This window comes from Loxodonta africana, chromosome 1 (genome assembly GCF_030014295.1).
Source record: "Loxodonta africana isolate mLoxAfr1 chromosome 1, mLoxAfr1.hap2, whole genome shotgun sequence".
Lineage (NCBI taxonomy): Eukaryota > Metazoa > Chordata > Mammalia > Proboscidea > Elephantidae > Loxodonta > Loxodonta africana.
In genome coordinates, this window is record NC_087342.1 from 230777972 (window position 1) to 230795242 (window position 17271).

The 17271-nt window shown below is 40.8% G+C and overlaps 1 protein-coding gene across 2 annotated transcripts in view; it reads left to right on the forward strand.

Moving 5' to 3' along the window:
- The window catches only part of SLC22A3 (solute carrier family 22 member 3), a 119388-nt gene that overhangs the window by 39058 nt on the left and 63059 nt on the right, over positions 1–17271 (forward strand). For both annotated transcript variants that reach the window (XM_003419208.4, XM_064293025.1), the window contains exons 2-3: positions 14202–14305; positions 16982–17136. In XM_003419208.4, coding sequence (XP_003419256.1) covers positions 14202–14305; positions 16982–17136 — 259 coding nt within the window. The remainder of the gene's footprint in view (positions 1–14201; positions 14306–16981; positions 17137–17271) is intronic.

Consider the following 17271-nt stretch of genomic DNA (forward strand, 5'->3'; position numbering starts at 1 on the left):
TTCTAGAATTGTGCTCCACAGAGTTTTTAAGGCTGTGACCTTTCAGAACTGGATTGCCAGGCCTGTCTTCCAAGGCTCCTCTGAGTGGGTTCGAACCACCAACCCCTTGGTTAGTAGTTGAGCTCTTCACCATTTGTGCCACATAAGAACATCCTCCTATAACTTGGCCATATTTCAAAATTCTTATAGATTTAGCATCTCTTTTTATAGACATGTAAACATAATACATTTATTATATAGAAATAGTAAATAAAAACAGCCTAATCCCTGATCCAAAATAAAGGGTTGGTTTAAGAATTATGGCCATACCTAATTTCATACCTTCATTTCATATGAAATGAAGCATTTATTATGATAACATAGAATTCCACAAACTCACAAATCATATTGCAGGTTTTGTAAACTAGCAGTAGAATCTAACCTTATCTTAGTAGAGCATGTATATATACGCAGAGACAGAGGTCTAGAGGAATATGCTTGTCAGTATGGGACTACAGGTGATGATAACGATTTCCCTTCTTTTTCTTCTAATTTATAGACGGTGACCATGTTTACATAAATAAAAAATAATTTTTAAAAATTATGAAAACCACCTTTCAAAAATAATTTGTTATATTTTTTCAGCTTTTTAATCTGATGATACAGAATGATAATGTTGTAGTAAGTCAGAGTTTTTGAACCAAAAAAAACAGGAATATGTAGTCTGAGAAGTCAGAAGTTCCCTTCAGAGACAAAGATATGTGGTCATAATTAAGGTGTCTGACTTCTCAAACTAATAGATGTCTGTGAAAGTACGCAAGCCATCTCTAGCTCACCGAATAAATCTTATCTAGGTCTTGAAAAATGAACATACAGGATTTTATCAGGCAGGGAAATGATGGAAAATGGTGTCCCAGACAGAGAGGGAGGACAGCTGAAACCTCAGAAAAGTAAGAGTAACTGAAATATGGGCGGATATGCTGGAGGCTGAAAAGCAAGTGGTGATAAGATTAGAGAAATGCATTGCAGCTTGGTGCAAAGGGCCTTGAGAGCTATAATAAAGAGCCTGAACTTTAGTCTGTAGAACAAAAGTGGGGAACTATTGGTGATTTTAATCAAAGGAAGGATAGTCTCATTTCTCAGATCCTCCCCTGCCTGCCAGAAAAGGGCATTTGTCACTATTACCAACACAGGAACTGCTACTAGTCTAAGGTAGGTTTTTACTTTAGTAATGTCCTTATCGTTAATTGCTGTAGAGTTGGTTCTGACTCACGGTGACCTCGTGTATAACAGAACAAAACATTGTCCATTCCTGCGTTGTCTTCATGCTAGTTGGTATGTTCAAGCCCATTGTTTGGCTAGTGTATCAAACGATCTCATTGATAATAGATAAACCTTATTAACAAAGAGATTATTGCAGTGAAACCTGTGAGAGCTGGAACTTCATGGGACTGCCTTGTTTTTCCGGCTCTCGTAAGTCTTACCACTTTTCTGTCGCTCGTTTTAGTGGGAAATATTTGAGTTTTCCTTCTCTGACAAGTTCTGCCTTACAGTTTCCAGCTTTCACAGGTTTTACTGTATAATGCCCATTTTCAACTACCATTTTTTAGCCTTCTAGAAAAATGAACCAAAGAAGGCGATTCTGTGTGATGTGTTGGGGTCAATAGCAAAAAGAGTAGCAGGAATATCTTAGCCTTGAAATTCCAACCTCGGACGTAGTGACAGTACCGTTTCTTTCTATTTACAGTGAGTTGAGTGGGAGGGATATGGTTTTTTAAATGGAAAATTTAAATGGACATATTTCCAATGCTTTTTAGTAAAATGAACATTCATTTTTAGTATATTTTTATAGTCTGAAACCTGATTTCGAGTAATTTTTAATTAAAAGTAAAATGTGGAAAAGTATTATCCTGTAGGTATGACGTAAATTTTTTTTTATGATGTTATTATTATGCTATAAGAGCCAAAATATGCTAATTCCCAATTTTATGCAGCTTGATTTGTCCCAGGAAAAGAAAAACCAATTTCACTTATTCACTTATTAACTGAGTCATCCCCCACTTGTATACAGCTTGTGTGGCAGAAAGCTGAAGCCCTAGTGGCTGAAGACATCAGAGAACAGAGCCCAAAGCTGGAAGACCAGCTAGAAATTAAAAAACCAGTTGCTGTTGGGTCAACTCCGACTCATGGTGACCCCCTGTGTGTCACAGTAGAACTGTGCTCCATAGAGTTTTCAATAGCTGATTTTTCAGAAGTGGATTGCCAGGCTTTTCTTCTAGGGTGCCTCTGGGTGGACTTGAACCTCCAACCATTCAGTTAGCAGCTGATTATTTTTACACTACCCAGGGACCCCCATCACTGAAGTCAACCACTATGATGTCTTCTAATCTTAGAACCTCCTACATAAGTTTGTCCAAGAAGGATGAACTAGACTTCTAGGGAAAATACAGCTGCTAGCCATCAGGGTTCATTCCCTGTGGTTTGAGGAGCAGATAAAAGCCCGACTGGTAAGTTTCTGAGACTTTTGCACACTTACTTCATCTCTTACCTGTGATCTTGACATCTTGGAGATATTTTCTTACTCTAGTTTTAAGGACAATTTAGAAATCATAACTTTAACATGTATCTAATAATAATTTGCCCCAGAGTTTTATTATTATAACTTAAATTAGCATAATGTCCATTTGGATTTTGGCAACTAGGCAAAGCTAAGGAAAGCCCTTGGTTGAAAATCCTTGAAAAGTAGTGAATTAGCCTGGAGTTGCTTGTGCTTTCCGCCAAATGAAGCAATGTAATCCTTTCAGCATTACATAGACAGCTGTTTGAGTCTTTTATCTGATCAGCTTTCTGTTCCTGCCAAGGAGAGTAATTCTCTTTGTATAAAAGTGACTTTGACGATTAATAAGTAACAATGGGTACACGTGAATTTATGAACATCAAGAAATTTTAATGTCTTTGTGTTTGCACACTTCAGAAAAAAAAAATAGAAGATGCCTCACTTGTTCTAAATAGATTTTTTAGGAGAAAGACATCAACTCTAGTGTCTTTGTGACCTTCTTTTTGACAAGAGGTGAACTTGAGACTTCCCTTGTAACTAAAGCAGACTTCTAAACCAAGAAGACGAACCAGCTGTCATCAAGTCAACGCTGACTCCTGGCGACCCCGAGTGTGTCAGAGTAGAGTTGTGCTCCATGGGGCTTTCAGTGGCTGATTGTGCTGAGTAATCAGAGCTTAGTCTTATGGTTTTCCCTTTGTAAGTGACTTCATTTTTCTTGAGTTGCTCTCAGGATTCTGTCTTCATCTTTGGTTTTTTTCAAGCATGACTATGTTTTGGTGACTTTCTTTGGGGGCCTATCCTATATGGGGTTCGTTGAGCTTCTTGAATGGTCAGGTTTTCATCTTTCATGAGACAAGGCAAGTTTTCTGTCAGCAAATCTTCAATGATCCTCTCTGTGTTTTCCATTTTCTTCCCCTGTTCTGGAATTCTGATCACATGCACATATTTGCTCTGGATTGTATCCCACATAGGCCTTAGGTCTTCTTCATTTTTCTTCATTCTTTTCTCTGATTTTTCCTCAAACAAAGTGGTATTCAAGGATTTGCCCTCCATTGTTTCAAATTTGCTCCTAAACCTTCTGTTGCATTATCCATTTCTGAAATCTTGTAGTTTATCTTTTGGATTTCTAATTGTTGTTTTTTATGATTCCTTATTGCTTATTTATTTTGACATTCTGTTCTTGTATTATTTTCCTGAATTCTTCCTTTGCTGTATCTGTGTTTTCCCTGGTTTTGTCTGTGTTTTCCATGATTTTGTCTATTTTTTCCTTAGTCTTGTCTGTTTTCCTTCATCTCTGTCCTAATCTCTTGGAAAGCCCTGAATATTAGACTTTTGAATTCCCTGTCAGGTAGTCCAATGCTGTTTCTTCTACTGGAGGGTCATCTAGTGTTTTATTTTGATCACTTGTTTGCTGTCTCTGAGAATTACTTTCTTCATTTATTGATTGTAGGTTTGTTTGTTTCATCCTGCTTTTTTGTTATGTCTGGGGAGGGCAGGCTGGGCATGCTTTGTTGCTTGCTCGTCTGTGGGCATGATAGTTCTCACCATCTTGTCTAGGTGGGCAGGTCCTGTTGCTCAGCTGTGGTACAGCAGGGCAGGACCAGCAGGGGCGAGGGGCAGGGATGGGTCATTTGTGGCACAACCTGGGATTGGCAGGACAGGGCTAGGGGTGGCACGGGGTGGGGTCTAGGCATCCACTTTGGTACTGCTCAGGGGTGCAGCGCTCAGTGGGGTGGGGCCAAGGGGAAGCATGGGGTAGGATCTGGGGGTCTGTACCAGTGCTACTCGAGGTTATGGCTCTTGGTGGGGGGGGGCGGGGGGGCCCAGAGCAGGGTCTGGAGGTCTGTGCCAGTGCCATGCAGGTGCACAGCACTCAGCAGGGTGGGGCCGGGGGGGCAGCATGGGGTAGAGCCTGGGGGCCCGGAGGTCCACACAAGTGCCACTCAGGGGTACGGCCCTTGGCGTGCAGTGCAGAAAGGCAGAAGGGAAGGGAGAGGATGTGATGTGCGGAGCAGGTGTGCTGTCTCCAGTTGAGAGCGCCATGAAGTTGCCTTCCCGTACTCCCCGTCCAGGGTCATTGGTAGCTGTGCTCCAAGATGGCAAATCCGACCCACGTTACTGGCAGGGGACCTCCGCTCTGTAACTTTCCCCGTTCTCTGTTCTCTGTCAGTTTTTTCTTCCATTCGGTTCTTGATCTAGTTCTTTGTCCCTTCATTTGCTGCTTAGGGTTCCAAAACTGATGTTTGTATCTGTTTTACCTAGTTTTTTTGGGTCTTTGCTGCAGAGGGATGGCATGGTGCTTCTGTCTATAGTGTCATGTTATCAATAGTTCTCAATAGCAAATTTTTTTTGGTAGTTGTCTTGGTTATCTAGTACTGCTATAACAGAAATACCACAAGTGGATAGCTTTAACAAAGAGAAATTTATTCTCTCACAGTCTAGTAGGCTACAAGTCCAAATTCATTGTGTCACCTCCAGGGGAGGGCTTTTTCTCTGTATTAGCTCTGGAGGCAGGTCCTTGTTATCAATCTTCCCCTGGACAGGAACTTCTCCATGCAGGAACCCAGGGTCCAGAGGCTGCACTTGGCTACCGGTGCTTCTTTCTTGGTGGTCCCCCACTCTCTGCTTGCTTCTCTTTCCTTTTATCTCTTGTAACATAAAATGTAGTGCAGGCCACACCCCAAGGAAACTACCTTTACATTGGATCGGGGATGTGACCTTAGTAAGAGCTTTACAATCCCACCCTAATACTCTTTAATATAAAATTACAATCACAAAATGGAGGACAACGACACAATACTGGGAATCATGGCCTAACCAAGTTAACACATATTTTGGGGGAACATAATCCAATTCTTGACTGTAGTAGATCACCAGGCCTTTGTCCTGAGGTGCCTCTGTTTGGATTTGAACCACCAACCTTTCAGTTAGCAGCCGAGCACTTAATTGCTTGTGCTTCCTGGGAACTCCAAAAACAAGCATCTAGTACTTAATTTAGCAAAAAGTCCTCAGCCCAGTGCTCATAGCTTCAGCGCCTGCTGATCTCTCTTGAAACCTGAAAGGTATGTCCATGGCCAGGAGCTGTTGTGCATTGGAGTTGTCATGGCAACGGTTGGGAGCATTAAGCTAGGAGCTGAATAGGAAGCCCCAGGCCCAGGCAGCAGCGGTTGCCCCTGGCTGCATGACCTGGAGTCAGAACTGAGTTCATGAACCTGTGTCTGCAGTGCTTCCTGCCCTGAAAACATAAGTGTGTGTGTTTTGGTGCATTTATTTATTTTTTTTATTTATAGATATGACATTTGTTTAAATTAATGTATTTTGTACTTTTGAGAGATGGCAGGACCCCAGCTGTAAAAACAGAAACCAGGATAGCTTTCATAAGCAGGAAGGGATTTAATAATAGGAGTTGTATTTTAAACGTTCTAGTGCAAAAGGTTAACATGCTTGGCTGGTGAACAAAAGGTTGGAGGTTCGAGTCTACCCAGAGGCAGCTCAGAAGGAAGTCCTGGCAGTCTGCTTCTGGAAAAATCAGCCATTGAAAATCCCGTGGAGCACTGTTCTAGTCCGACGTGGGGTTGCCATGAGCTGGAATATGGTTTGGTTTGGTTTAGAAGGGCCAGGGGAGCAAGGAGGGAAAACAGGTTAGGAAGGACAGCTGGGGCAGAGCCTCTGGGTGGTCACCCAGCCCTGGGAAATGGCCTTCACAGGGCCGGCGACTATCAGCAGCCTGTGCCTGGAACCTGCCTTCCTTTGCCCCCACGTTGCCAATGGTGATTACGTTACTTGCTGACTCCTCGCGTTGGTTTCCTAGGGCCGCCGTAGCAGGTTTCTATAAACTGCGTGGCTGATGTTGTAGTTGTTGTTAGGTGCTGTCGAATCGGTTCCAACTCATAGCGCCCCTGTCTTCAACAGAGTGAAACACTGCCTGGTCCTGTGCTATCCTCACAATCATTGTTATGTTTGTGCCCATTGTTGCATCCACCCTGTCAATCCATGTCATTGAGGGTCTTCCGCTTTTTCACTCACTGTTTACTTTACCAAGCATCATGTCTTTCTCCGGGTGGCTGATAAGAACAGAAGTTTATTCCCTTACAATTCTGGAGGCTCAGAGTCCAAATTCAAGGTGTCAGTCATGTTGGTTCCTCCTGAGGCCTCTGAGGGAGAATCTGTTTCATGCCTGTCTCCTAGCTTCTGGTGATGGACGGTGGTTCTTGACATTCCTTGGCTTGTGGCTGCATCACTCCAATCTCTGCCTCCTTCTTCACGTGACCATCTTCCTCTGTATCTCTCTGTGTCTCTTTTCCTCTTTTATAAGGACAGCAATCATGTTGGAGTAGAAGCTGCCTTACCCCGGTATGACCTCATGTTAACTGATAACATCTTCAAAGACCCTATTTCTAAACAAGGTCACATTCACAGGAGTTAGAACTTCAACATATTGTTTTGGGGGACATGATTCAATCCATAATTGTTGCAGCAACCGCTGTTGTCACTGCTACTATTGGAGGTGGAGCTGTTGCTACTTCAGAAGCAGAACTCCTCTACCTTCTTCCTGCCTTCCGACCTCCTGCTGGCCAGACCCAAGTAGAACCCAGCTGGCAAGTCTGGGAAATGGAGTTTCTATACCTCCAGCCCCCTGGGATACAGAAAAGTGCACACAAGGGTGGACAGTATCTGGCTCAGGTGTTGTCAGAGCACTGTAGAAAGTGGTGAGGTATCATGACACTTTGATCATGTAGACATTTATTTTAAATTGATTTTAACATGAAGTATGATAAAATCCTTTTGGCTATTTCTCTTCTGGGAAAGTGAAAAAAGATAATTACTTTTATATTAAAGAAAATTTGTGTGTTTAAAAAGTATTTGGAGGGGGCATTTTAATTCCTGCAATTCAAAATTACATTGGGCAAACCTGCTGCAAAAGACTTCTTGAAAAGCAAGTATGTCACCTTGAAGACTAAGGTGTGCCTGAACCAAGCCACGGTGTTTTCAGTCACCTCATATGCAAGCGAAAGCTGGACGATGAATAAGGAAGACCAAAGAAGAATTGATGCCTTTGATTTGTGGTGTTGGCAAAGAATATTGAATATACCATGGACTGCTAAAAGAACAAACAAATCTGTCTTGGAAGAAGTACAACCAGAATGCTCCTTAGAAGCAAGAACGGCGGGATTACATTTCACATACTCTGGATATGTTTTCAGGAGGGATCAGTCCTTGGAGAAGGACATCGTGCTTGCTAAAGTAGAGCCAAGCCCTTTTGCCGTTCAGTCAATTCTGACCCATAGCGACCCTGTAGGACAGAGTAGAACTGCCCTATAGGGTTTCCAAGGAGCAGCTGGTGGATTCAAACTGCTGACCTTTTGGTTTGTAGCCATATCACTTAACCACTGTGCTACCAAAAAAAAAAAAAAATTTTTTTTTTTTTTTTTTAAGGGCTCCTGTAAAGTGGAGGGAAAAAGGGGAAGACCCTAAACAAGATGGATTGACACAGTGGCTGCAACAATGGGCTCAACCATGGCAACGATTGTGAGGATGGTGCAGGACCAGGCAGTGTTTTGTTCTGTTGTACGTAGGTTCGCTGTGAGTCAGAACCTACTTGATGGCAGCTAACAACAATGACAATTCAAAATCAACTGAGCAAATTCATTAAAACAGCTCTCACTGTACCTTGCTGGATCATAGATGAAAACCCATTGTGCGTTTTATCTCTCTGGTAACTAACCAAACTGTTGAGGCCCAGCTGGATGACGTAAATTCCATTCTTTGGATTTGTATGTGTGACACTAGTTAATACTTTTCTGGAGCCCTTTTGGCACAGTGGTTAAGAGCTCAGCTGCTACGCAAAAAGTCGGCAGTTCGAATCCACTGTTCACTCCTTGAAAACCCTATGGGGCAGTTTCACTCTGTCCTACAGGGTTGCTATGAGTCGGAATCAACTTGATGGCTATGGGTTGGTTGGTTGTTTTGTATTTAGTACTTTTCTAAAGCAAAATGTTGCATTTTCTCTGGTCTTTAAATAGCCCATTGGCTTTCTGAGATTTTATGTGCTTTTATTCTAGCTTCGTTATTTACATGTTTAATTACAACGGGAAATTATTTCAGGTAAATAATCATCTACGGGTTTACTTAAAATAAAATTGTTGTGCCTTGAGAAACTAGTGAAGGAGCCCTGGTGGCACATCAATTAAATGCTCGACTGTGAACTGAAAGGTCAGTGGTTGGGATCCACCAGTCGCTCTGTGGGACAAAGGTGTGGCAGTTTGCTTCCATAGAGATTACAGCCTTAGAAACCCTATGGGGTGGTTCAACTCTGTCCTAGAGGGTTGCTAAGAGTTGGAACGCGCTCAATGGCAATGGACTTGGTTTCTGAGAAAGTAGTACCTAAATTGATGTTAAAACACTTAAATTACCAGGATTACTGCTACTATGCATATATGTAATGACTTTTATTTATTTAAATTAATCTTCTCAGCAACTCAGTGAGGTGGACTGGCTACTCCTACCTACAGTTTTTTTTCAGTGATGTTAAGTGACAGATCATTGGCTGTAGCAATAAGACAAGAATTTGGGCTTTCTGAATAAATAAGACAGTTCGCTTATGAATATATATGTATGAAAACTACTCATAATTCCTAGTCCAATGCATTATTTTTTTCTTCATACTACAGTCTTGAACAGTGGGCTTCAGACTGGGATAAGCATACTACTGGAGGTATGAACAGACCATCCAAGGAGCTCAGGGGTTTGGATACTTTTAAGAGATGCAATTTTCAGATCCTCAGCTCACACAAGTCCTCTTTCTGAAAATGGACCTGCCTGACATAGCCTGTGATGAGACTGCAGCTCCTACCACATAACCGTCCTCTCGCTTTACAAAAGGCATCAGCCACCTTACTATGATGTGTCATCATGGGGTTTCAAAACCAGTGGAGCACCAAACAATGGGACAATTTGAAATATGGGTTTCGCTATTAAGACAGTAACGTAGACTTGAGGACAGTGGTGGTTCCGCGGTAGGATTCAGTTCCCGGCCAATGCATGTATAGCCACCACCCAGCTGTCAGTGGAGGCTTGTGTGTTGCTATGATGCTGAACAGGTTTCCGTGGAGCTTACAGACTAAGACAGGCTAGGAGGAAAGGCCTGATGATCTGCTCCTGAAAATCACCCAATGAAAATGCTATGGATAAGAACAGCCCAGTCTGCAACCGCTCATGGGGATGGTGCAGGACCAGGCAGCATTTCCTTCCATTGTGCATTTGGTTGCCATGAGTCAGGGACCGACTTGACAACAGCTAACAACAAAAATTGAGTAAGAAAGTAAATGACTCCAGTGACTTGATTAAACAATGTTTTGTAAGTCTGGTGGTTTCCAATTTTTTCTTACAGCAAAATTGTCCTTGTTATTGTTGTTAGGTGCCATTGAGTTGGCTCTGACTCACAGCAACACTATGCACAACAGAACAAAACACTGCCTGGACCTGTGCCATTCACAGTTGTTGTTATACTTGAGCCAATTGTTGCAGACACTTCATCAATCCTTCTCGTTGAGTGTCTTCTTCTTTTTTGCTGACTCTCTACCAAGCATGATGTCCTTCTCCAGGGACCGATCCCTCCTGAAAACATGTCCAAAGTATGTGAGAGAAGTCTTAACGTCCTTACTTCTAATAAACTTTCTGGCTGTACTTCTTCCAACAGAGATTTGTTTGTTCTTTTGACAGTCCATGGTATATTCAATATTCTTTGCCAACACCATAATTCAAAGGCCTCATTTCTTCTTTCATCTTCCTTATTCATTGTCCAGCTTTTACGTGCATATGGGGCAATTGAAAACACCATGGCTTGGGTCAGGCGCACCTTAGTCTTCAAGGTGACACCTTTGCTTTTTAACCCTTTAAAGAGGGCTTTTGCAGCAGATTTGCCCAATGTAATGCGTTGCTTAATTTCTTGACTGCCACTTCCATGGGTGTGGATTGTGGGTCTAAGTAAAATGAAGTCCTTAACAACTTCTATTATTTCTTCATTCATCATCATGTTGCTTATTGGTCCAGTTGTGAGAATGTTTGTTTTATGTTAAAGTGTAATCCGTACTGAAGGCTGTAGTGTTTGATCTTCACCAGTGAGTGCCTCAAGTCCCCTTCACTTTTAGCAAGCATGATTGTGTCATCTGCATATCACAGGCTGTTAACGAGTCTTCCTCCGCCAGATGCTGTGTTCTTCTTCATATAATCCAGATTCACAGATTATTTGCTCAGCATACAGGTTAAGTATGGTAAAAGGATACAACCCTGACACACACCTTAATTTGTTATGAGCCACACAGTGGAATGCCTTTGCATTGCCAATAAAGCACAGGTAAACATCTTTCTGGTATTCTCTGCCTCCAGCCAGGATCTGACATCAGCAATGATATCCCTGGTTCCACGTCTTCTTCTAAATCCGGCTTGAATTTCTAGCAGTTCCCTGTCTATGTACTGCTGCAATCACTTTTGGATGATCTTCAGCAAAATTTTTCTTGCATGTGATATTAATGATATTGTTTGATAATTTTCACATTCAGTTGGATCACCTTTCTTTGGAATAGGCGTAAATATGGATCTCTTCCAGTCAGTTGGCCAGGTAGCTGTCTTCCAAATTTCTTGGCATAGATGAGTGAGCACTTCCAGCACTGCATCCGTTAGTTGAAACATCTCAATTGGTATTCTGTGAATTCCTGGAGCTTTGTTTTTTTTGCCATGCCTTTGGTGTAGCTTAGACATCTTCCTTCAGTACCATCAGTTCTTCATCATATGCTACTTCCTAAAATGGTTGAACATCGACCAAATTGTTTTTGGTGTAGTGACTCTGTATCCCTTCCATCTTCTTTGGACGCTTTCTGCATCGCTCAGTATCTTGCCCATAGAATCCTTCGCTATTGCAGCTTGAGGCTTGAATTTTTTCTTCAGTTCTTTCAGCTTGAAAAATGCCCAGCATGTTTTTCCCTTTTGGTTTTCTAACTCCAGATCTTCGCACAAGTCATTATAATACTTTACTTTGTCTTCTCAAGCCACCCTTTGAAATCTTCTGTTCAGCTCTTTCTCGTCATCATTTCTTTCATTCACTTTATCTATTCAACATTCAAGAGCATGTTTCAGAGTCTCTTCTGACATCCATTTTGGTCTTTTCTTTCTTTCCTGTCTTTTTAATGACCTGTTGTTTTCTTCATGTATGATGTCCTCGATGTCATTCCACAACTTGTCTGGTCTTTGGTCATTAGTGTTCAGTGCCTTAAATCTGTTCTCAAGATGGTCTTTAAATTCAGGTGGGATATACTCAAGTTTGGAAACCCTGATGGTGCAGTGGTTAAGAGCTGCTGCTGCTAACCACAAGGTCAAAAGTTCCAATCCACCAGGCACTCCTTGGAAACCATATTGGGCAGTTCTTCTCTGTCCTATAGGGTTGCTATGAGTCAGAATCAACTCAGTGGCAACAGGTATATTCAAGTTCATACTTTGGCTCTCCTGGACTTGTTTTAATTTTCTTCAGCTTCAACTTGAACTTGCATATGAGCAGTTGGTGGTCTGTTCCATAGTTGGCCCCTGGCCTTGTTCTGACAGATGATATTGAGCTTTTCCATTGTCTCTTTACACAGATGTAGTGGATTTGATTCCTGTGTATTCCATCCAGCAAGATCCATGTTACGTTACGTTATTGAAAAAAGGTATTTGCAATGAAGAAGTCATTGGTCTTGCAAGATTCTATCATATGCAATCTCTGGCATCATTTTTATCACCAAGGCCAACTTTCCCATTCCAGTCTCCAGTAGTTATCAATGCATCCTGATTGCATGTTTGATCAATCACAGGCTACAGAAGTTGGTAAAATCTTCAGTTTCTTCACCTTTGCTCTTAGTGGTTGGTGTGTAAATTTGAATAATAGTTGTATTAACTGGTCTTCTATGTAGGTATATGGATATTATCCTATTACTGACAATGTTGTACTTCAGGATGCATCTTGAAATGATCTATTTGATGGTGAATGAGATGCGATCCCTCTTCAACTTATCATTCCTGACATAGTAGACCATATGATTGTCAGTTCAAAATGGCCATTACCAGTTCATTTCAGCTCACTAATGCCTAGGATATAAATGTTTATGGGTTCCATTTTATTCTTGAGGATTTCCAATTTTCCTAGATTTATACTTCGTATGTTTCACATTCCAATTATTAATGGCTGTTTGCAGCTGTTTCTTCTCATTTTGAGTCATGCTGTGTCAGCAAATGAAATTCTAGGAGGACTTAAATGTTGTGTAAGCTAATAGAAAATTAAAAAGAATTTTTGATAATAGATCACTATGTGATTCTTGGCATATAACTGAGAAGGAGGTCACAAGATTGAGTAACAGTGCTATAACAAAGCTGTTTCCATGCCCATTGATTTATTTATACAGAGAAGGTTTCTTGGCATATGAATTTATAAAAATGAAAAACAGGAATAGAATTGATATTGATATTGAACTTTAAGTCATTCTAGTAATAAATAATATTCATCCACAGATTACATGAAGTAACTGGAAAAAATCCAGCCTCTCTTACATTCTCCTGGAACTATAGGATGTTCATTTCCAACAAAATTTTACTCCTGGGTAATAATTATTTGTCAAAACACACGATATCCTATGTTATTATCAGTTGTCCTAAAATAACCGTAATTATAACTCAGTCAGGAAAAAATTCCAGTATTTAGTGACTATGTTAACAGAAGATACCTTCAATAATTAAATGTCTATTTCTATAATAATTTCTTGCACACAGAAACTATGATGAGAAAATCAAGAAACTATTATCTACATCAAATATATTGTGTTAGGATAAAAATATGTGGAAATGAAAATAAGATTTCGGAGACAAGAAAGATTGATATAAAATTTTAGACTGTTAAAGAACTTGCTTGTAGCGAAGACTTGTTGAGTTAGTTGCCATAGAATTGGCTCTGACTTATGGCGACCTTATGTGTAACAGAACAAAATGTTGCCCTGTCCTGTACCATCTCCACGGATCTTTGATATGTTCGAACCCATTGTTGAGACTATTGTGTCAATCCATCTCATTGAGGGCTTCCTTTGTTTTTGCTGACCCTCTTTATCAAACATGATGCCCTTTTCTAGTGATTGGTCTTTCCTGTTGCTATGTCCAAAGGAAGTGAGACAAAGTCTCACCATCCCGCCTTCTAAGGAACATTTTGATTGTAGTTCTTCTAAGACTGATTTGTTCATTCTTCTGGCAGTCCATGATGTATTTGATATTGTTCACCAACACCACAGTTCAAATGCATCAGTTCTTCTTCTGTCCTCCTTTTGCATTGTCCATGCATATGAAGAGATTGAAAAGGCCATGGCTGGATCAGACACACCTTGGTATCAAATCACTATGGATACACTTAAAAGAATGATGTAACAGCATTTTAAAAATACTGGACATTATATCTTTTGCAGTTATTTAAACTTAAAATGAAAAATTTTTTTATGTCTATGTAAAAACGTGCCTGTGACAAGGTACATTTTCAAAATTCATGTCAGGATTATATGAGCAAAAGTCTTTAAAGATCATTGATCTACACAAAACACAAGGTGTTTTAGGATAAAAATTTTAGTACGTCCGTATGTGTTTTCTGTTTTCACAGTTTAATCTCGTGTGTGTCAATGCTTGGATGCTGGACTTCACCCAAGCCATCCTGAACCTCGGTTTCCTTGCTGGAGCATTCACCTTAGGCTATGCAGCGGACAGGTGTGTATGAAAATGTCAACACGTTTTACATCACGATAATAGAGCGTTGTCTTAGTTATCTAGTGCTGCCATAACAGAAATACCACAAGGGTGACTTTAACAAACAAAAATTTATTTTCTCACAGTTCAGGAGGCCAGAAGTCTGAATTCAGGGCGCTGGCTCTAGGGAAAGGCTATCTGTTTGCAGTGGGGGAAAATCCTTGTCTCAGCTTCTCTAGAGTTCTTGGCGTTCCTTGGCCATCTCACGTGACATTTGTCTTTGCCCATTTGTGCTTGCTCCCTTCTGTGCCTAATCTCCTTTTATATCTCAGAAATGGTTAGGTTTAAGACACACCCTACACTGGAAAAGCCTCATTAACGTAACAAGGAAAATCCTGTTCTCATATGGGATTACATCCACAGGTATGGGGGTTAGGATTCTAACATATTTTGGGGAAACACAAATGGAGTTGAGAATGTTTTATGTTAAACATTAGGAAAAAATTTTTTCTAAATTTGTAAAAAAAATTAATTCCACCATTCATGGCATTCATACTTGTTTGGTCTGACTGCTTTTTTTCCTTCTTAAATTTCATTTTGTTAATCCTTTAACTGTACAAAGAAATGGTGCCGTTCCCAGTGGGCCTGAAAACGTCAGAATGAAAACACAGACCCCTAAGGTACTGACAGCATAGTTGGGGTGACAGGTGACTGTGTGGATCACTGGAGACCTGAGTAGATGTGTTTCAGTAACAACTCAGTGGTTGTGGTTTGATCAGTTTAGTCATAATGCACAGTCCAAATTTGTTTCACTTAATTAAAAAAAAAAGAAAGAAATTCCTCTACTCTACTCTTTGAATTCAAAACTTTGTAAAAAAAAAAAAAAAAGATTTCCCAAAAACCATTAAAGAAGTTTTATCTATTACTTAACAGTCATAAATTAAGTTAACAAGTGTGTATATATTCAAGACAGTCATGGCTTTCTATTTAAGTATCACTGTTTCAGATATTTTTAATGTTTGTTATTATGTTCATGTTTTTTACTCTATTCCTTTATTCAAATTTTAACTACAAACAATACTTGCAGTTATCTAGTAATTTCTCACAACCTCTTAGGATAGGGATAGGGAGTCGGGCCCTTGGCCATATGTGGTTTGGTATTGCTCTGGTCACTCCTGCCCAGCCTTGGTGGATCGTGGTGACCATGCCACTCAGTGGTAATGCTAAGGGTGCCTCTTAGAGAGCTGTGAACAGCAATTAATCAGCTAATTCAAGACAATAAAATGCCTCAAACCCTTTAGCCAACCTAAGACCTGAGCCCGACCAAACTAGTATAAAATGGGTAGAACCTCGTGGTTTCTTCTTCTGTCACTTTCTTTTTGAATGGACAGTGTAGGAAGGGCAGAAAATGAATAAGAAATCTAGATCAGTTAAGGCTGCTTCTGTCTCCACTCCACTGATTGAAGCAAAATGCTGTGTGTGTGTGAATTTTGTGGAAATTTCTTTGGAAAATATCATAGAATCAAATCTCTTAAAGGCCATTGATGACAACCTTCACTAGCCATTAATTGATACAATTAACCAATTAACATTAGACTCTCAGAAGAGTGTGCATGAGACCCTGTTCCGTGTTCCTAAACTGTTCAATGACAATGTAAGTGGGGAAAATAAAAATACAAAAATGAAGACTAATTCACGTTGGCTTGAAACCGTGTAGTTTGTAAAGAGCTTTCATGTTAGCATTGCATTTGATCCTTGCTACAACCTCACCGTAGAAGAGGTGAAAAGACAAAAACAACCAAAACCCGAGTGTCTTAGCTTCTCAGTGCTGCTGTAAGAGAAATACCACAAGTAAAGGGGGGCTTTAACAAACAGAAAATTTTTTTCTCATAGCTTAGGCTAGAAGACCAAATTCAGGGTGCGGGCTTAGGGGAAGATTCTCTCTGTCCTCTCGGGGGGCAGGTGGTCCTTGTCTCTTTTGGCTTCTCTTCCTCAGGTTCCTGGCGATCTGCACGTGGCGTCAATCTCTCCCCATTTGTGCTTGCTTCCTTCAGTGCCTAACCTGCTCTTTTTATATCTCCAAAGCGCTTGGCTTAGAACACACCCCACACTGATATGGCCTCATTACCATAACAAAGAAAACTCTGTTCCCAGATGGGATTACACCCACAAGTATAGGAGTTAGGATTTACAGCATATTTTGGGGAGACACAGTTCAATCCCTAACACACTGAGTCTTGGAGGGTTTGAGGAATTTGTCAAAGTGACTGACTGGTAGACAGTTGAGCCAGATTCAAGCCCAGGCCGTCTGACTGGAAAGCGCCATCCCTACTTCTTTCCACCCATTTCTCCTTGTGACCCAGCCCACTAAAAATGCTGGCGAGTGTCACAATTGTGCTGCCAGAGAGATTGTATGTGAGAATGATAGTTGTTGTCATCTCTTTGGAAACTCCAGTCACAAACAATGCTTTAAATTTGTAATGCTATTTCAGAGGCATGTGTTTCATTTGTCCTGGTTTTACTATAAAACAAAACTTAGAGCCTCCAACAATCATCTACATTGTAATGATGAAATCATAGAGGACACAGTTGCTGTATGTAAAACTCTTCTAGGCAATACTCAAAATGAGAGGGTTTTTTTCATCATGTTGAAGAAAATGTTTAAAATGATCTCTTTTTCTCTTTCCTTCTCAAAAGATATGGCAGAACAGTCATTTACTTAATATCCTGTTTTGGTGTTGGCCTCACTGGTCTTGTGGTGGCATTTGCACCAAATTTCCCTGTGTTTGTGGTCTTCCGCTTCCTACAAGGTGTGTTTGGAAAGGGGACATGGATGACGTGCTATGTGATTGGTAAGCGATTGTTACACCCTCTTCTCTGTGTGAGAACCAGGGTTAGAGGGGTGTGAAGCCCCCAGGCAGTCAGCCTGAATCCTGCATTCTCTACCGGTCACGTGCAATGGGGCCTCATTGCAGCTGCAGCGATTA